The 22,242-nt window shown below is 35.7% G+C and overlaps 1 protein-coding gene across 2 annotated transcripts; it reads left to right on the plus strand.

Moving 5' to 3' along the window:
* Positions 1–4,722: 4,722 nt before the first annotated feature.
* On the plus strand, positions 4,723–22,018 carry LOC113114046 (transmembrane anterior posterior transformation protein 1 homolog). Of its 2 annotated transcripts, XM_026280745.1 has the most exons (15): positions 4,723–4,933; positions 6,099–6,247; positions 9,472–9,590; positions 10,808–10,840; positions 14,664–14,826; positions 15,068–15,203; positions 15,513–15,610; positions 15,753–15,822; positions 17,354–17,434; positions 17,950–18,059; positions 18,214–18,273; positions 18,399–18,467; positions 18,715–18,791; positions 19,626–19,789; positions 19,907–22,018. In XM_026280745.1, exons 1-15 carry the CDS (start codon positions 4,738–4,740, stop codon positions 20,149–20,151), a joined length of 1,770 nt encoding a protein of 589 aa, XP_026136530.1. In that variant the 5' UTR covers positions 4,723–4,737; the 3' UTR covers positions 20,152–22,018. The 2 variants fall into 2 exon arrangements, with proteins under 2 accessions (XP_026136530.1, XP_026136531.1); XM_026280746.1 differs by lacking the exon at positions 10,808–10,840.
* The last annotated feature ends 224 nt before the right edge of the window (positions 22,019–22,242 follow it).

The following is a 22,242-nucleotide window of genomic DNA, read 5'->3' on the forward strand; positions in this document are numbered from 1 at the left end:
ATTTAGATGTTTTATATTCCGCATTTCTTGCATATGTTATTTTGTATATTTACGTAGGCTATGTTATATATTGATATGATATATATATATATTTATACAGTGGTGGCCAAGATTATTAGAACTCTAGTATTTTCACCAGCTATGATAAATAATGGTTTAAGTCAGTTATTCTTTTGCTGTCTGTCAGTTAGAAATATCAGTTTACATTTCCAAACATTATTTTTGCCATTAAATGTAATAATCCAGTGAGATTTTTGTTTGCACAAGGAGTCTGACAGCAGACGGTGCTCCACACAGAGATCTGATCTCATCATCATCAGTCTATCTGGAAGAAACAGAACAAACTGAGACAGACTAAATTCAATTAATTTAATTTAAAGATTTTAAAACATCTTTTGCTTTAGGTGCACTTGCACATAGTTTTTCAGGTAGCTTTGCAGGTAGGTGATGTCCCTTATGAAACAAAAATATATTGCAGTATATTGGAAAATATCATGTAATAGGCATATTTTCTTATATGTGGGATTTAATATTTATTTTTTCCAATATATTGCAATATATTGAAAGCGGCAATCATTTGTATATTTTGCAATATATTATATAATATATGTATCATCAATATATTATTCAATGTATTCAAATATATAATATATTAGAAAATAAAAAGGAAAAATAATATATTACAGTATATCACAATATATTTCTTAAAATATATTGGTAAATATATTTTCCTTTCGTAAGGGGTTTGATTTAGTCTGTCTCAGTTTGTCAGGCACGTGCCCCAGTATAAATCTGCTGTGCCCCAGTATAAATCTCAAGTTTAAGATTTAACAGTTACAGAACAGCAATCCATGTCCGCACATCTTTGTGGCACGTAGCCTGGTGACGACACGCAAATGAGTTAGGCTATGAAAACATGAAGCTAAAGTAAGTCTCTAAATAAAATCGATTCTCTTATTTTGACTCGATCATAATGGGCTCCTGTATATGGACATCTGAATTTTCTTTGTGCAAATCAGGGAAAGGGAAGCGGAAAGGAGAGATGGTGAATTTGATGGAGGTTAGATTTTAACAAACTAGGCCTACAGTACGTCCCCAGCCAGACAGGTCTCAGACATCAGAGGAAAAGGTCTCAGGAAAACTTGGCAAGTCTGTAGAATTGCAATATTGCTGAGAAAAACAATTATGTGTTCTGTGCTTTCAGATATGAAATTAATATTTAATTCACTAGCTCTTGTTTAGGACATTACATAAAAAGTTGGAATTAACTATGGATGAGACACTGTAAAACCCGACAAGTTAACTTAACTCAAATCGTTTGAGTAAACCGATTGCCTTGACTGTAATACCCGACAAGTAAACTTAACTCAAACGGTTTGAGTAAACCGATATCCTTAAGTTGTGTTAACTCAAACCGTTTGAGGAAACCGATTGCCTTAAACCATTTAAGTTGAAAAAACTAACAGTTATGAGTTCTCTGAACTTAATTCAGTTGAGTTCCCTGAAAGAAGATATACATTGCAATTAAGTGATTAAGTGATTAATTGAGCTTTAGTGATGAACACCTGCTGTTAACAAACATAATTACTGAAGAAAAGAGAGAAAGGAACAACAGCTGACTTCAGACACAGCCTCACTCAAACCTGACAAGTTATGTTAACTCAAACCGTTTGAGGAAACTGATTGCCTTAAACCATTTAAGTTGAAAAAACTAACAGTAATGAGTACTCTGAACTTAATTCAGTTGAGTTCCCTGAAAGAAGATATATATTGCAATTAAGTGATTAAGTGATTAACTAAGTGCTGATTGAGAATTAGTGATGAACAGCTGCTGTTAACAAACAGAATCACTGAAGAAAAGAGAAACACAAGAACTACTACAACTGACTTCAGACACAGCCTTAGATGAAATCAACTGAAATAAAATACATGAAATCTCTCAAGATCTGATTAAACAACCCCACAAACAGCATCACCAGCTCCACTTATTAATAACCAGACTGACTTTATTTCTGTCAGACGTCTACAGAAGATCTTATTGAGAATGAACTAAGGTTTAGATGTTGATTTATTGTTTCATTTGAAGTAACCATGTTAGAGATCAGTGTTTGCTTTAGTTGGGCTCTTGACCCTTGACTTCTGTCTCAGTCTTTTCTCTGGCTGTTATAACCGTGTGTTTCTAAAACACATTTGTTGTAACTCAAAAGCCCAGAAGAAATGCCATCAGGTGTTAACCTGTACCTAGGTGTAGGTTGTTATACTTCATATAGGTGATGATAATTATTCATTTTTATTCACAAATATTGATCTGTACAGAGTCTGATATCTGAGGAAACAAATGTGTAATTAGTAGAAGTGGATCTAATACAAGTGACCCTAAGAGTCTGTGATAATCAGTTAACATAAAAATGCTTCATAAACATTTTGTACACATACATTTGTATTCCATCCCAGTAGTTGGTCAAACACAGACATCAATAATCAGAATATGAACCTCAACAATGGTGACAAAAAAACATGCTGCAATGCATGCTGGGTACTATTGTAGTACAAAACTAATCCATGGCTCCCAGCATGCTCTGCAGCATTTTTTTTTTTTTTTTTTTTTATGGTCACCATTGTTGAGGTTCATATTCTGATTATTGATGTCTGTGTGTGACTGCTTGACACCGTAGAAGACCACACTGTTTGGAAAGTCTTTGTATTAACTGATTATTACAGAAGCACTGTCTCTTAGAATCACTTTTACTATAACCAATCAAATTACACATCACCGATTTCATCAGAGATTAGACTCCAAGCAGTTCAATAATTGATGATTATCATCACCAATATAAAGTATAACAACCTACATCTAGGTACAGGTTAACACCTGATGGCATTTCTTCTGGGCTTTTGAGTTACAACAAATGTGTTTTAGAAACACACGGTTATAACAGCCAGAGAAAAGACTAAGACAGAAGTCAAGGGTCAAGAGCACAACTAAAGCAAACACTGATCTCTAACATGGTTACTTCAAATGAAACAATAAATCAACATCTAAACCTTAGTTCATTCTCAATAAGATCTTCTGTAGACGTCTGACAGAAATAAAGTCAGTCTGGTTATTAATAAGTGGAGCTGGTGATGCTGTTTGTGGGGTTGTTTAATCAGATCTTGAGAGATTTCATGTATTTTATTTCAGTTGATTTCATCTAAGTCTGTGTCTGAAGTCAGTTGTAGTAGTTCTTGTGTTTCTCTTTTCTTCAGTGATTCTGTTTGTTAACAGCAGCTGTTCATCACTAATTCTCAATCAGCACTTAGTTAATCACTTAATTATTTGAATGCAATGTTTTAAAACTTACATGGTTTAAATCAAGGCAATCTGTTTACTCAAACGGTTTGAGTTAAGTTTACTTGTCAGGTTTTACAGTGTAACTATTTGCTAGGCAGTACCATTTAATGGTCAGTAATAATAATAATAATAATAAAGTGACTGGATTCTTGAAATATTGTAATTGTAAATTCTTTACAAATATATATGTGATTATTCACTGTTATCAATGTGTAATGTAGAAGAATGGAGATGTGCAAGAAAGAATTCTCTCTGCTTTTATTCTTTCCACACAGGGCCGTATCCACCACTGAGGTATCTATTTATTTATTTAATAACAGAAGTTGTAAAATAATTACTTTATATTAATTATGCTTTGGTGATGCGAGAATAAAAAGGCAAGATTATGTATGTTCTCAGATGCCTCAGCGGTGGGGGTTTGCGATATAGCGTTGATATATATCGTCTGCGATAATTGTTATTTTAATAATGTGCGTTTCGACATTATGGACACCTCTACAGAGAGCACGCATATTACGTGAATTCTAGAGTAGGGCACGTGCGCATTTTGAGTGCGTTCTTCCACTGCATGATTCAATCTATTAAAATGCATTTAGAATGATCACAAATTCAAGACATGGGGGCAGAAAATGTATCTATTTATACCACTTTATATAGTTCATCAATTCCACACCAAGAGTGCCGTTTTTCATGATTAAAAATGTAATATATATTTTTACAACAGCTCAGTTAATTAAAAGTTATTTAAGATACTTAAGATTTAGACAACATAATACCTGTTTTTGCTCTATTTCGCATTTCGAGCCTTAAAACATCTTATAATGCACACATGTAGGTCAAGAAAACCCAAATTTTCCACAGTGTATGCAATTTATGCCTTAAACAGTGTTAGTTTTGATAAATATATTAACATTTCTATATACATGCATTGCCTTCCTCAGTATTTTTGCAATGTAGGAACATTGGTTAAAGCAACGCAAGTTTGTACAGTGCATTGTGTTGCACACTTCTTGCAAACAATGAGCTTTAGGTCTAGCAACGCCCCTGGTAAACACCATTGTTTAGCTGGTGAAAATAGTGTTCTAATAATCTTGACCACCACTGTAAATATATAACATCTAAATATACAAAATAATACAAGCAAGAAATGCGTAATATAAAACATCTAAATATACAAAATAAATAATACAAACATATTTCGATTTTTCAATGTATGCATTTTTAGTTTTAAATTAAAATATACTATAAATATACTATATTATCTATTTTGTAAAAAGAAAACTACTTAGAATGTAATATTTCTGGATTATTTATGTACATAAATTCTACTATAAGATGCTGCGCAACAGTGTACTTACTGTTTATCAACATCACGTGTGTGGTTTGATGACGCCACAGCGAAGATGGCGGATTCGCTGTGTGGCGGAGTGTCCGAGGAAAAAGATCCCGAAAATGACGATCATAAAGGGGTAAAATGTCCCTGGGCTGCTGCAGCTATATCGAGGAAGACAGACGTCTCTGGGTCGGCGGCGAAAATGACGGAAACTCTCGGATGCTACGAGAAGCCCGCCGTTAAAGACGAGCGGCACGAGCATTCAGGTGAGCGCGAGCATCTGACAACTGACCTTCGCCTTTGCTTCCAACGTGGCTTGAGTTTACCTGGATTTACGAATGCATGTACAAGTCTAAATTGGCCACATCTGAATTGTATAAAATGTTGTTTTGGCTAATATTCTAAAAGCGTTCTTGCTAAGCAGTCGTTGAAACAAGTTTTAATTTTACGCTGTGTTCTTTTGTTAAATAGCCATTTACATGACGCTTACTGTATATGCTGTTTTATTCATTTTAAACACATGCATCATAAATCTTTAGGTCTAGTCTAAAGTGTTTATGGGAAGCCTGAGTGGGTCATCTGAGGTCTCGTGTCTCTTAAACAGCCTGACTGGTTCTGGTCCAAACATGGTGTTAGGAACACATCCAGAGAGAAATGTGCACTTAAAAGCTGACCTCTCTAACGTTAGCTCTTTCCCAGTCTAGTATTAACCGTAAATCAGAAAGTAGCCTACTGCAGTGACAAAACTAGTACAAAGTTGTTGCTTGCATCTGTCAAAATATGTTGCAGGAAATAGCAGCTGTGAAAACGCATCTTGCTATCTACAACTCTGAAATTTCATTCTAGTGGTTGAACGCTTCATCTGTCCAAATATCAATGTGACAGAGATACTCTATATACACATAATACACCTTAAATAAATAACATAAGTTCAGAAAACACTTTAGTATTGTATCAACTAAAGTATTATTTCCCCAAATATAAGAAGTTCTATACAATCAAAAATGTTTTCACTTTTATATCCAAGTTCAGGAAGTTTTTGTAAGTTCTTGCATTACATTGTAAGTTATTGCTGTTTATTATTTCAAACCGCTTATACTAAATGGCCTAAAATTGGCTTTGCTTCATTAATGTAATGCCAACATTTCTCCATTTGAATTCTCCAATCAACCTTTAAAAAATAGTTCTAAAGACAAATGACTATAAAAACTTTTAAGTTTACTAAAAAAAATCAAAAAAATTTCTAAAATTCGTAATTTGACTCACACACTTGATTTATTTACTACTTGTCAGTTTGTTTAAATAATTGTTATGGATATATTGTGTTATAATTTTTCTATTTTTGCAGAAATGTTGAAATGACTCGATCACTATAAATGTTGACATATCAAGTTAATAGCATTAAACACTTTTTTTCTCTCTACCCCACAGACTCGAATGACTCTGACACTCCGTCTCTGCTGAGGTTCATGTGTGCAGAGCTCACCAGGGGCTACTTCCTGGAGCACAACGGGGCCAAGTACACTGAGCGAAGGGAAAGGGTGTACACATGCATGAGGATCCCCAGAGAGCTAGAGAGGGTGAGTCCCACAATGCCCTTCTTTCTTTTAGACTGTAACTTAAAAGAACATTATAAACTTCAACTTCAAATTTGGTCATACACATAGGCAAAAAAAATCCCAGATTGGTGATGGATCCACTGTGTAAGCAATAATAACGTTACATGCTTGACAGATAGTAATGTCTACAACGGACTGCTTTGAAGTAGTCTAAATGTAGGGCTATGACGGTTGCTGTGACAACCGCGTCACCGCGGTGGTCGGTTGCCACCGCTGTTGTCTAATGTCACCGGCGATAGTGCATGTGACGTCACACAATCTATAGCAAGCATAATACCAAATTTTGTATATAAGTGTAATAACTGTAATAGTTGCAAATTTTAAGTCTATGGTCATTAACAGATTACCTCAAACACACCGTTTCCTTTAGATTAGCAGATTTGAGCGCAGGAAAATAGTTTATGAATTCAGCACATTAATTTAGTGTTGAGCCATCTGCATTCATGTCACCCATCCGCGTTTGCACAAGTTCTCATGATCGCAAACGCTGGCTGGTGAGGTTTGGTGAGGCTTTCTCCAAACTGGCCAAATACAAACAAGACAGCGATAAATAAAAATAACAAGAAATATGGCAACGATTCCTATTTCAAAGAGAGCGCGTGCAGATGAGGAGTTATTGAGCTCGCTTGGTGGTGGAAAAGTAAACCGGATGCAACACCACCGCGATGCAACAGGTTTCGTGTCTACACAGGGCATTTGAACTCTGTGTCAGTACCTCACAGACCGGACGGGGATTTATCATGTCGTGTTGTGCTACATCCAATGTAGCATCACTGATTATAATGAGTATTTTGTCACGCTGCGCGCTCGCGTCCGTTAGACAGGGTGTATTTAATTTTCTTATTTAGGCGTCTTTCTTGTTTAACTGCATTATTTTTTTAAATATTTATTTTAGTGTTTTGCAGGCGGCGTTCACTGACAGAAGTTCTCAAATAAACACGAACTGACGAGTTAAATAGGATGTGTTAGATGAGTGAGACAATGCTGGGCTGATTTCATAGACATGTGCATACATATATATATATATATATATATATATATATATATATATATATATATATATATATATATATATATATATTGGCTATATATAAATATATCCTGTATATAATATATATATAAAATATATTACATGCATGTTAAACATATTTCTGTATTTTCCAACCAGAAGTATGACTAATGAGGTAAAATCTGTGGGGAAAATGCTCATGCATTTAAAATGCATGTATTTCATGCTGGAATACTTTCTCAAATTTCAAATTAGGAAAATTTATAAATATAAAGAAGGTCATCCAGCAATTTTTTGCCAAAAATAAAAGCTCTTTAGTTTAAGACTACTGGAACTGTAATTTTTCTGATTTGTAAAATAAAAATGATTAAATATTTTTTTATCAATGGTAATATTACATTAGTAATGCCTTTTTATTTTATAATTTTTATAAAAAAATATTTATTTAAATTTATTTTTGGGGGGTCCTTTGCTGATCACATGCCTGACTCTTATTTTTTATTTCATCATATTATCCATACATTTATTAAATGAATATACAGAGTGTGCCGAATTTTCTGCTTGTTCATAAGGCCTCATCAGTCGCATCATTTTACATTACATGTCAAGATATTATGATATATCTAATATTATAAAATATATTATAATATATTATAGACCAAAGCTCTATAATTTCAATGCTTTGTAGATGTTATCAAAATATTATTTCAGATTAAAGAGCCCGAATCTGTGAAGTATTCCTGCCTCACTCTTTCTCTAAAGGTGTTGAATTGTTGAATGCCACTAGATGGAGATATTTGACCAAGCTGGGTCAAACTGTATTCTTTTTATTTTATTATTCTTATAATATAAATGAGATGTTAATGATTTATATAATGGCAATATGTCTGAATTCAAATATTCACATAGCATTTTTTCGTCATGCTCAAGTCCTCAGGATCACACTTGGTTGGGGTTGACAGCTGAGGTATGCGCACACAAAGACGGCTCTGTGACCCTGAAGGGGCTCTGCCTCTCAAACCCCAGAAAGAGTTCAGCAAACTCTCTAAATACCAGTGAGATGAGGGTTCATTGATGACCTGTGAACAGTTTGTTCATTTTGTTTGCAATGCACTGGTGAGAGGCTAGATCTGGAACTTCTGATTCCTGGTCAGTACAGATGGACTGAACACCAAAACAAGCCAGAAACAGCTTTGCTGTTCTCCTCTCCTATGTTTCTGCATGCTTTTCTGGAAAAACCATCCATTTGGTAAAAAGTTGAGCTGCATACCTAATAGATTTCTACTTTGATTTAGATTGCTTTCAGCCAGTGTGTTCACTCCGAGCAGGTAGGGCTCTTGTTTTCATCATCTTGCAGAGCTCTACACTGGAGGAATGGCTGTTGGGTTCAGCTGATGAAACCTATCACCCTGTACTTTGTTTGTGTTTTTATTTTACACTTGTAAAAGTATGTTAATAAAGTTTTAGTGATCACAGTGTAACACATGTAGCTGTGCAATTTATGCTGTTATTGCAAAGAATAAGAATAAGTATAAACTATTTATTTATTACTTTCTTGTACAGAAATCATGAATGTAATGAGAAAAATACATATACAAATATGCAGAATGAAATCGCATGGAAAGTTCCTTGAAAATATAGTCTTTGCAAGCTCTTATCTGAACTACAGGCCTGCAGAACAGCTCCTCTTTGTTAATCCCTGTCTTGATTCATCTTCCATTGCCTTTTATTTTCTTTGTGCTTTGTTGAGAGGGTTCTAGTGGTCTGTGTTCATCTCCTAACAAACTCTCTTTGTTTTATAGCTGCTGGTAAAAAATTGTCCCCAAGGATTCACGCTCGTCCTTGACTGTAAAGAGCCAGTTGCTTGCGGTGCATGTTAATGTTTTAATTTGGTCTTAATGGTCTTTGTCTGAAACTAAGGAGTGCCTTCTAAAAATGAAAAATATTTTAAAGGTTACCGACTGCTGGCAGACATATTCAAAATCTCCTTCAACACATTACATGCCTCGGTGCGCTCAAGCATATGAAGCATCAGGATTCAGGGCCGAGGGCTTCCTTAACATGATGTCACAGTTATTTCTGTATATCGTGACTGAACACAATGAAAAACCAATGAATTGCTGCTTTGTGTATTGCATATCTGTGTGCAGGTGCTAATGTCTCTGTCTTTCTACAGTTGATGATCTTTGGGATCTTCCTGTGTCTGGATGCCTTTCTGTACGTGTTCACCCTGCTGCCCCTGAGAACGTTCCTGGCCTTTCTGAGGCTGTTGACGATACCCTGCTGCGGCCTTGGGTAACATGCAATACTCAATATCTCTCTCCAAAAAGAAAAAAAAAGATACACTGACATTCAAAAGTTTGGGGATTTTTTTTTTTTTTTTTTTTTTTTTTTTTTTTTGCTCATCTGTTATGCTCACAAAGGTCGCAAAAATACAGTAATATTGAGAAATATGTTAACAATATAAATTAGCTGTTTTCTAGTTTAATATATTTTTAAATGTAATTTATTCTTGTGATGCACAGCTAGACATTTATTCTTATTATGCATGTTGAAAACTGTTGTGCTGGTTCTCTCAGTGTTATTTGATGAATATAATTGAAAAAAGAATATGTTTACTGTCTCTTTTGATCAATTTAATCCAAGCTTGTTGAATAAAAGCATGTTACAAAATTTCTTTAAAAAAAATACAATCTTACGGACCCCAAACTTTTGAGCTGTTATATATTTTCAGCTGAACTTCTTAATTTTGAGGATGTTTCACTTCCAGTCATCTTACAGCTGAAAATTAGATTCAAATAAAGCCAGGTGCACATTGTGGCACATTTTTATTTTTATTAGACTAATTTTAGTAATTGTTAGTTTTTTGTTACAAAGGAGAAAGAGGAAGATATTTAGTTAAAAATGTTGGTACTAGCTTATCTACGTGATACTCTACAAAGTATTCATATCACATTATGATCATACCATCAAAATGACCTCAAGCTTTTGAAGTCCGTGACCTCTGTTGCCCATCCACAATTCACTCCGACAGACACTCCGACTCTTATCGTGCTGTTGTCGTCTCTCATGAACAACATTTCCAACATGATTGAGTTTGTGCAGTTTAACTTCAACTTCACATGTAAATTAAGATGTAATAACACATTTAACTAAATCATCCATTAAGTTGTTGGAAACATACACTTCAAGATCTCACTGGGGTGCTGTCATGCTATGTGACAAATAACAATCTCACAGTACAGAGTGTAAATGAATGCAGTACACTGCAGCAAAGCATCTTCAAACCACAAGAAAGGAGTGGGGTGTGTATTTGACAGTGACCCGACTCTACTCGTTAGAGATTTGTGAATCATTTTACAATCGGATTGTGAACAAATAAATTCTTATATGGTTTTAGAAACTAAATCTTCTGCCAGGTTCCTAATGAACAAGTGTGTGTTAATATTGACTTTTCCTCATATTAGAGTACAGTATAGTGCCTAATGTATGCCTCTCCCTCCTCTCATCAGCCCTAATGTTTGCCCTTATTGCAGACGGAGCAGGTAGGACACCTGCCTTCACCTTTTCAAACAATCCCATCCTTCTGTTTGATCCATGTTTTATATAACATGCATGTCACGAAGCATTTGCCATCCTGGTAGTGTGTGTATGTCGCTGGCAGAGATAATAAATCCCTTTTAGCTTATGATATTATGATGCATTAGTTTTAATTTGAACTCTCAGCTGCTGGCAAGTGAAGAGGTTTCATTTTGAACTGTCAAGTGTCAGTTTTGGCTGGCAGTGTTTGTTTCGTGACTGGTGTGTGTCTGGTGCCAGTATGACAGAGAAGTGCTACATTATACGCCTTCCTGCTGAAGAAAACAGTTTAAATCAGCCCAAGATGCTATGTAGAGTTTAGTTAGCTAGTTAAAGCGGATTTACTGTAGCTCGTTGGCCAACGGCTTTCCCAGCTTTACCAGCTGCCAAAAGAATCAAACTAGACTATTTTTTTGACCATCCAAGACCAGCAAACCACTATAGGCTGGTGTATACTGTTCTTCCCTGCAGAAAAGCAGGTAAAACCGGGGGGGGGGGTTTCACATTTTTTTATTTTTTATTTTTTTGCTCTACTTTGGTATATTTGGTGAGGATCCCTTAAAGGGTTAGTTCACCCGATAATGAAAATGTGTCCATCTTCTACTCACCCTCGAAGCATCTTAGGTGTATGTGACAATCTTCTTTCAGAATAATAATCCAATCAGAGTCCTATTAAAAATTGTCCTTGCTCTTTCAAGCCTTTTTTATTGGAGTATGTGGGTGTTTGTTGTCAACAGTTCAGAAGATGTGAAATAAAGTGCGCGCATCTGTAATAAAAATTCATGCATTTTTGTAAGATAAATATCCAGATTTCAAATGTAATAAACATTTTTTTTCTCCCTTCTGCTGACTTGGAAACCGGAAGACGTGCAGACAGAAGATGGAAGACGTGTGTGCGCGGCTCTGTGAAATGTAGGAGAAAAGGAAACAAAGTTTCCATACTTTAGCAAAGGAAAACCAGTCTCCTCTTGGCTTATTTTGAAATCCTCTGACGTTTTTCTTTACAAATCCTCATTTTGTGTTTCTAATTCGTGACCAGCGTTTTGTTTAGTTCTCTCTCCGCGCTCGTCACTAACCACGCGGTGACCAACTACTGCATCCGTCTGCACGTCTTCCGGTTCCCCACAGTCGGCAGAAGTGAGAAAAAAAGTGTTTATTACGTTTGAAATGTGGATATTTATCTTACAAAAATATATGGATTCACTACAGTGGGCCTTTATTCTCCCCTCGGAGCCGTGTGAGGGACGTTTTATCACAGATGCAAGCACTTTATTTCACATCTTCTAAACTGTTGACAACAAACACCCCCTAACCCCCATTGAAAGGCTTGGAGGGTGAGTAGAAGATGGACAAATTTTCAGGGTGAACTATCCCTTTAAGTCACAGCGGCTTTTCCCTTCACTTTAATCAAACTGCAAAGACTTTTAACTGAATCCTAAGATCCGTAGCTACACTTAAAGATTTTATTAATACCTCACGGTCACATTTCCAGCTTCAGGAGATTATGTGCCGAAATATTCCTATTTAAATGTAACTGAAGAGCTTACACGTCACACTCATGTTTTGGTCAAATCTTGATCTAATTTACCTTTACCTTAAGGACCCCCCTCATGATGAATAAGATCCTTCAAATAATATCACAGTAGCCTTTCAGGACAGTTCACTGCAGAATTAAAACCATGCAGCATTAAAACTCTACATCTCATTACTTCAGAATGAGTCAAGGATATAAAGGACAAAAGCTTTCTTACACATAAGCCTGGCTCTTTAGCACAAGCAGAAGCTGCCACAGATGAAAGTCAAATATCACTATGTGCTTAGTATGCTTTTTTATCCCAGCTGTCAACTTTGAGTATGAGAGACTTTATATGAATTTCATATTTAAAGTGTAGATATTTAAATATACATTTTTGAATTATAGTTATACTAATGTATAGGGGTGTAATGGAACACAAACCTGACTGTTCGCTACAATATAATAAACACTCGATTAAAAAAATTTGTATGCAAACATGTAAATTGCACATTTTTAAATTAACTTCTAAATTATGAAATTTCGGTTTGTTGTGTATATATATTTATTTACACTGTGGCTGTCATAACTTGTTTCATAGATTTATTAAACTGATCAACTGATTTATTTAAACGTTCATTAAATAATTAAGACATCACTAGTGGGTAAAGTAAAATATGAATATAGTGTAATGTTTTCACAAAATGCTCTTCTCTAGACTTCTCTTCTCCTAGCGAACTAATGAGCTGTAGACACTAATGACTTGCCTGAGGTAAATGAAATGCTACGTGACATTTTGATTTGACGCCTTTCCACAGTTGAAACACGCTGATTGAGTGATTACATGAGTCATGGGATGTTCATTCATGTTTATTTTGCGTTATAACTAGAAATAAGAGGAAGGGACGATCACGCTCACTTGCACTCTGCACAGCCGACTGAACCGTGATCTGTCACGAATCATCAAAGAGCGCCAAAACACCATTTATTGTTTGAATTTCCACAAGAAGAAAAAAATGCACTGGAAGATGAGACGTTGTTTCTTATCAAAAGTAGCAATATATAAAACTGGAATTTTCCATTGAAGTTCCATGCATTGGTTAAACCGAAAGACCCACATCGAAATGTTCGTATACAAATACATATACATTATACCCCTAATAAAGTAGTGTTTGAGCTTTTCTCAGATAGTAAACTATCTCTGATTTGTCATTTGCTTTGTCCAAAAACTTCACTGCTGTTCAAAAGTTTGGAGTCGGTAAGATTAAATTAATATTTCTCAAGAAGTATCCTTTAAATTGATCAAAATAGACAGTAAAGACATTCTACTGTATTTTGATCAAATAAATGCAGCCTTGGTGCATTAAAAACAAAAAAACATTTTGAACAGTGGTGTATATGTTTTCTTTTGGCTTTTTATTTGCCAGTTCTGAGTCTTGCTGTTTTCCTGAGGATGTTTGTGTAGATTCCTCCTCGCGAGTGGGAGTGTGATGCCTCAAGTGAAAATAAAACCTCCGTCTAGTTCTTTCCTTTTTTATTCCCCCACCCACACCCAAGACATCTGAATCACAGCTCAGCTCCAAGAATAAATCTGATACCTACCGTTCATTAGTTTTCTGCTGAAAGTGTCTTAACTGTGAACTAAGCAGGTGTGATAGATGTCAATGCTAAACTTGTGTTATTTTTGTTTCTCATTGTCTGTACATGAAGACCATACATCAGATATCTGCATGGGTTTTGAGTTGTTTTTCTCCGGGCGTTTCTTCAGCTGCAGGCCAGGCGTCTTTGATCTTGGGATCTCTTTTGCCAGTTTAATTGGTCTTTTGGCACGTCCAGCTTTCACAGAAAACACACTAAATATTTCACTTTGTGTTTGGCTCATCATAGTTTTGAAAATGTAAAAAAGGACCATTTCTAAAGGACTAAAAAATCTGGGTCTTGGACAAAGGAAATATAATAAATCTAGACAAAAATGTGAAAAGTAGTGAATGATGATATGACCATTTTAATTTTGACATTCGTACAAAGAGAGAAAGTGAAGTCTGTTAGTTAGTCCCTTGGCTGTAGTTGAAGAAATGCCCGTCTGTACATTTCTCTGGTTTGAATTGAAGCCAGTGCTTTCAGTGCGATGGTGTTTTGAAGTTGATGTGTGTGATCTTTGCATTTGGCCTCATTTTGTAAATTCATAGGGCTATTTATAATTAATGTGTTAATTAAGCTTTTTCTGCAACTTTCGGGCCTGTTTCATACACTTCTTCTTTGTGTTTGTTTATTAGTGGCTCTCGGTTCCTGCAGCCAGCTCAGGTGTGTGACCTGCTAAAAGGTTTAATAATGGTGCTCTGTTACTCCATGATGCACTACGTCGACTACGCTATGATGTACCACCTGATCCGCGGCCAGTCTGTCATCAAACTCTACATCATCTACAACATGCTAGAGGTATTGAACCACTCTCAAACCCTTTTCCTTTACTGGATCATGTGATAAAGGAATTAATCACTGAAAAACTTTTTAACACACTCTTGTTTTGTTTCAAACCTGTATGCTAACACAAAAGAAGAATGTTCATGCATTGTTTCCATATAGCATGAAGCAGCATACAGGTTAAGATGTGCATCAGGCTCTGCATTGACATTTTAATTTTGGGTGAAGTAAACGTCTGTGTCATTTCATCACTCAGGTGGCAGACCGTCTCTTCTCATCATTTGGACAAGACATCCTAGATGCTCTCTACTGGACGGCCACTGAACCAAAGTCACGGAAGAGAGCCCACATTGGAGTCATTCCCCATTTCTTCATGGCCGTCTTCTATGTCTGTATCCTTTTTTTGTCCTGCAAGTGCTCAGAATATACAATGTGTCATAATTTAATGTGGGTATCATTGCTCTATTTTCACATTGATGTTGAAAGTGTGGTGTAGGTTTTTTTTTTTTTTTTAATCAGCCCTGGTCATATGTGTCATTCAGTCAGAATTTGTCTGATTTCTTGTTTTGTTTTTTCTTATAGAGATTTTGTTGTAAATGATATTCTCTTGGATCTGATTCAGTATTATACAACTTGTAGCACAATATCAATGACAAAAGTATTTAAATACAATTGTTTTCCTCAATGTATATTTGTCTCAGTTCTGCATGCCATCCTCATCATGGTCCAAGCCTCTACACTAAATGTGGCCTTCAACTCACATAACAAATCTCTGCTCACCATTATGATGTCCAACAATGTAAGTATATATACACACAGACAAACATTTAATGTGCAGACAACAGAATCATCAGAATCATTCAGTTATTGTGTCACTATAGACATTTAAAAATTGTATGATCAGAGTTTATGGGCTTGCATTTGTTCACGTTGTTCCACAGTTTGTGGAAATCAAGGGAAGTGTGTTCAAGAAGTTTGAGAAGAACAACCTCTTTCAGATGTCCAACAGTGGTGAGTCAAAGTCCCAAAAACGACCTAGTTATAGTGGGCTCAAGTAGTTATTCAGGGAAAACATCACTTTTGTTATTACTATGATAATTTAATATCCAATTTTGTTTAAAAGTTTGGGGTTAGATTTTGGAAATAAATAATGTTCAGCAGGGGTGCATTAAGTTGATTTTTGTCATTACATGACATGATTTTTACCGTACATTTCTCCCATATGGACATCAACCTAAAATAGTCACCACTTGTAAGCTATTACTAAATATAATGTAGAAACTTACATTTTCTGTAAAGCTCCTTTGCAACTATTTGCATTGTGAAAAGAGCTATACAGATACTACTCAGAACTTGAGTAGAATTCAGTTGAAAAGTGAAAGTATGGGTATTTGTAATATTACAGGTTTTTTTTTTTTTAAAAGAAATGCTGTTCTTTTGAACTTATATATAATATATTAACTAACATTATCAAAGTTTTTTATATATATATATATATATATATATATATATATATATATATATATATATATTAGGCTGCAACTGTTTTCAGCATTGATCTGAGAAATGTTAGAAATGTTTCTTAAACATCAAATCAGCACATTAGAATGATTTCTGAAGAATCATGTGAAATTAAAGACTGGAGGAATGGCTGCTGAAAACTCAGGAATAAATGACATTTAAAAATCGAAAACTGTTATTTTAAATTGCAGTAATATTTAAAAATATTAAAAATAAATTTAAAAATAAATTCAGCCCTAGTTTGCTTAGAAGACTCCTACTGAATCCAAACTGTGTGTGTCATGGTACTATTGATTTACTATATTGATGTTATTTAAGGTGCTGCAAAGAATACTATATTACCAACCAAAAATTCTTCCAAAAAATGGTTAATTCCCCTTTTGTTGGTACAACATGCTTTAAATGTGGATTATACACTGGGAATATTACAGCAGTGTGCCTCAGTTCTGGTTATTCAAAGCAACTAGTAGGGTGTATGTCATCTTAATCACTTAGAGAGTCTTTGATGGCAAGGCAGGTGAAGGTGCAGCCTTGGACATTGTGTGTGGGCTGACTCAGAAACATTATAGCATCTTTTTGAAATGCTAATCAAAGCTCTCAAGAGCTTTCTGATAACGCTCTGTGAGGTGCTGACAGACTGTGGTGCCGTTTGAGTGCCTGTTTCCTACAGCGCCCATCCTCTTTATGAAAGCCACGCTGATATGCTGTAATCAGCACCTATTCTCCCTTCCGCTGTTTACTCTATCCCCACTTTCAAGCGGCCACTAAGTCTTGTGGTCAACCATTCAAGCCTTTGTGATGGAATAATTCCTCGAGGTGCTATTCATAAACAACGTGCTGCAAATAGTGCATGCATCGCATGGATTACCGTCCTTTGAAGTCTTCTAAAACTTCAAGCTTTATTTGTTGACCGTCGTTTCCCCTCACATTTTGCTTGGATTGTAGAGAGAGGGGCTTTGTGAATAGAACGTGCAGAATTTGTGTTCCTTATATGTTCTATGTTTATATTTCTGTCCTACAGATATCAAGGAGCGGTTTACCAATTACGTTTTGCTCCTCATTGTGTGCCTGAGGAACATGGAGCAGTTTTCCTGGAACTCAGGTCCAGATAAAGACTCTTATTAAAACTCTTAATTGAAAATGCAGGCATTTTTTAAAGTGCAGTCTGTTTTTTTTTTTTAGACCAGTAGTTGGTTTATTGTAGCATCATTATGTAGCTTATATATACTTACCTAGAGGAATAGACCTATTTCACACAAAAATAAAAAAATGTTGCTGAAAATGTATTAACCTCAGGCCATCCAATATGTAGATGGGTCTGTTTCTTCTTTAAAACCGAATGAGAGCCCAAATAGCTATAAAAAACATCAGTAATCCATGAATTAACCAGGATTATTGTGATGTTTTTATCTGCTGTTTGAACTCTCATTCTGACGGCACCCATTCACTGCAGAGGATCCATTGCTGAGCAAGTGATGTAATGCTGAATTTCTCCAATACTGTTCCGATGAAGAAACAAACTCATCTACAACTTGAATGTCCTGGGTATACGTACATTTTCAGCATATTTTCAACAGTGCTCGGGTAAACTGTTAACAGTGTTGATATTGCTCGTAGATCACCTCTGGGTGCTGCTCCCTGACGTCTTCATGGTCATCATGTCTGAAGTTACAGTTGACATCGTCAAGCACGCTTTCATCACTAAATTCAATGATATCACAGCTGAAGTGAGAGCCACAGATTACAGATTTGTACTTGATTTTCAAAATAATCCATCTCAAAATCACAAGTGCACATGGACAGGGCTGTAAAGTGCGCTGAGAACATAGCTCTAAATATAGGCACCACATATGAATTTGGCATTTCCATCATGTTCTTTAGGTCTACAGTGAATATAAAGCCAGCTTGGCCTTTGAACTTGTCAGCAGTCGACAACAGAATGTAAGTAGACGTTTAAATTATGGATGTGGAATGTACAAATTTTTAAATACTTATTTAAAAAAGAAAAAAGGTTTAAAAAAAAAAAAAAAGAATATAAATAGGAAATATGGTTGATTCATGGACAGGCCTACACAGACTACAGCGATTCAGTGGCAAGAAGGATGGGCTTCATTCCTTTGCCTCTTGCTGTACTGGTGAGAAGATATTTTCACTTGTTGTTATTACACATGTCTTTTTGGATTCATTTGTAAGGTAGCCAAAAAATACTTTCTGGAACAATATAATATTTCTTTTTTACTATTAATTTTCATGTTTAGCTAAATACGAATTCCAAATTGCAAAGTGACACATTAAACAACAAGTTTAATGTAACTGATATTATTCAAGACTAAATCATTGCATATGTGGTTCTGAGGATGGTTTTGTCTTTGTCTCCGTCAGTTGATTCGAGTGGTGATGAACTCCGTGAAGATCCAGGGCGCTCTCTCGTCTGTCTGTCTGCTCCTCTTTTACCTCGGGTAAATGAATTACCTCAAAGTGTATGGTATCACATAATGTGTAATTATGACTGCATCAGCTAGCATGCAACATAATCTCCACAGACCTAGAGTATTTGATTGTTTTGTTTTCAAACTGTCTAAATGTACATCTGTGAGCAGTTTTGGCCGGTCTCCTCATTAGAGGTGGTTGTACTGCTATAGTTCTTAAATCATGTAGCAATGCAGTATGATTAAGTTGCAGGGAAAGGTTTGTGGTGAGTAAATTTTGTTTATTTTTGTTCTGAAGAAATTACTATTTTTATTCTGCAAAGATGCATTAAAATTGATTAACAGTGTCAGTAAAGGTGCTGGACACATTTCAAGTATTTACATTTCAAGTGCTGATTCCTGAAAAAACATTTCCACAAAAATGTTAAGCAACCATTCGAAATGCATGATTGATGATCAAACCCACCATAATCAGCATATTAGAACGATTTCTGAAAGATCATGTGAAACTGAAGACTGATGAAAATTCAGCTTTGCCGTCATATTATGTTTAAAAAAATTTAAAAATAGAAAAAAAGTTTTTAAATTCCAATAATATTTCACAATATTACTGTACTGTAATTTTTTACCAGATAAATGCATAAGATTTGTTTCTAAATGTACCGAACGCAAACATTTAAATGGTAGTGTATTTTAAGTTAAAAACTGCTTAATGTACTGTAGTGTGATTAGCAGTCATTTTTAGCCAAAGTAGGTGATCGTAGAGTAGTTCATCATATTTTTGGCAACATTTTGTAAACATCCTGCCCAATGCAGATTGTAATTGCAAGCTTAATTTTTTTATTGTTTTGTTTGATTCTGCAGGTTGATTACAATGAAAGTGTTGAATAGTATAGTTATTCTGGGCAAGTCCTGTCACTATGTGAAGGAAGCTAACATGGAGGGTAAGCTATTTGAAAGACCGACTGCTCAGACCTCAAAGCAAACTCCCAAGAAAGCAACCCCTGCCAAATCTCCCCCACCCTCAGGTAACACCGGTTTGATTATTCAATAGGTCAGACGTGATTTTTATTTTATTTCTAGTGCTGAGGGAATTTTCAGAGAATCATGTTGCTCTTTTGCTTTGTTTCTTCACCTCTTTGTAGCTGAACCTAAAGTGCAGCGGCCCTCCACGTCCATCACCAAGCAGCCGAGCCCAAGAGCCAGGCCTTTTCCCCCGGCTCCGCCTCCTGTAACCGAGGTGACCAGTGACCCGCCCCCAGATTCTCCTCCTAAACCAGAGGAGAGCAGCAGCGAGACGCCACAATCTACTGAACTTAAACACAGAACCCTCAAAAAAGATCTGTTGGAGATCGACCGCTTCACAATATGCGGAAACCGTATCGGGTGAACTTCAACCCCATCACCATAGTAACTGCTCAGGAACGAAAGTGGAGAAGACTCAGAGTCTGAGTCTGAAATAATTGCAAAGGCCTTCAAATGAATTATTCAGAGGTGGCTACTGTTTAACTCTAACTGAAAAAAATGACTCGTTTTGCCGTCCTCTCTGCTTCCATTTCTGTGGAATATCTAACAATTAAATGGAAGCAGATCTTGTGCGTGAAGCATTTCAAATCAAAATGAGTGTGTTCACGCTCGGCAGCCTGGCACATCACATGACCTAGAATCTGCTATATGTTCCTTTAGGACATATTTGTCTCGATTTAATCCGAAAATCTTGAACTTCTTTCAAACCAGACCTTTAATTGGAAACTGAAAAGCATAAATTATTTAGTTTTTAAACACTTGAAAAAAATCAGTTGAGTAATTTACATCTGATGCATACAAATAGATGCTGTAGCTATATATATTCACACACTTTTGGCTTAGAATAACATGCTAAATGGGTTTGCCAATAATGCTGCCATTTAGAATTGGCAAATATTTATTTTTAGAACTTGAAGTTGAAGTTTGTATTGTAACCGATACATTTCTTTAAAACACATGACTCACAGAAAGGGAAGGTTTAGCTAATCTAATGCCAGGCTGCTTGATAATTCAGCTCTGTATAATATACATGGTGCCAATCCAGCTGACTTAACTTTGCACTGATTTACCACATTGTCTTAAGCTGTACAGAGTATGAAACAAAGTATGAAAGTTTACACCAGCTATGAAAAAGCAAATAACTGTTTCATATGAAGTGTAACAAAATGAGTGTTTTTTTTTTTTAATGCACATTGTAGTGTATTTTGAAATTCAAATCATCTGTGACCAATCATATACTGAGAGACTATTGTTTGATATAATTCATATTTTTGTTGTTTTAAATGTTACTAAATTATTATCCAGTAGTTAATAGTTCAGTATCATGTTTATACTATTTTATAATGTTGCTTGGAAGGTGAGGAAAGTTGAATGTTAATCTAAATATGTGCAGCCTATGTCTAGAATTTGCCTCCAGTAAAGTCATGAGGTGCATATGTACCAAATGACAAGCGACTTGAAAATGGATATTCCATCATTCTATTTTAACTGGAAATGTTTTTTGAGGTGTTCCTGCCATGATCTTGATGTGATGATGTGCATCTTTTGCTTTTCAGTATAGTGTATTTTGTTTTATAATCATTGTAAGCATCGAATTACTATTTTTGGAGAGATTCTGAACAGGGTTACACAGGTACTTATCCTCACAGTGTGTTCGCATTTTTTGTTTTTAAAAAATGTACCATAGTGCTTAAAAGTAGTTTCATATGTAAAGACTAAAGCATTTGTTTTTCTGTAATTCCGTCCCTGTTTTTGGGACGGCAAATAAAAGTTGTGTAATTTGTGTCATATGTTTCATATTACATGAGTTTACACAGAAACGTGTGTTTCTGGTGCTGTGACTCGTCATATTGTATTTGACAGTTTTTATTCTCCTTCTAGTTTTATCAGTCAGAATGCCTTCTCCATGCTGTGCTCTGGTATTAAAGTGTGCCCACGTTATCTGACAGCCTGAGACAGTAATCTGCCACTTTGTGACCTTCACTCCTACAGAATTCACCGACGGTGACGGACGGCTCGTAAATCTGCCCTTAGCCACCTCCATCTCCATTTCCATGTGTATGAGGTCATGTTTACCTCCCCTACTCCCACCTCAAACATCGCTGTCCTTATTCATCAAGACCTCCAGATGGAAAGTACCTATCTGATGCTAAGACATAAGCACGGAGGAGGAAGAGCAGTAGGTTGTTTCTGTATGGCCATTTAGAATAAAGAAATTATTTTGTATTAGATATACTTGATGGTTTTTTTTATCTCAATGTATTTATGTTGTTGAGAGTATTTTGCAGAACTAACCAGTGTGGTTGCCCTTTTTGATGTGACGATGGTAATCTGTCATTGTCCCGCTTGCCATGTCGGAAACTAATAATTTCTTGTCCAAACAGGCCGTCTGGGTTTTGACACTGTTGTATTTTGTCTTTGTTCAACACTGTCTGACAAACAGAACATTCTGCAT

Source organism: Carassius auratus, chromosome 14 (genome assembly GCF_003368295.1).
Source record: "Carassius auratus strain Wakin chromosome 14, ASM336829v1, whole genome shotgun sequence".
Classification (NCBI taxonomy): domain Eukaryota; kingdom Metazoa; phylum Chordata; class Actinopteri; order Cypriniformes; family Cyprinidae; genus Carassius; species Carassius auratus.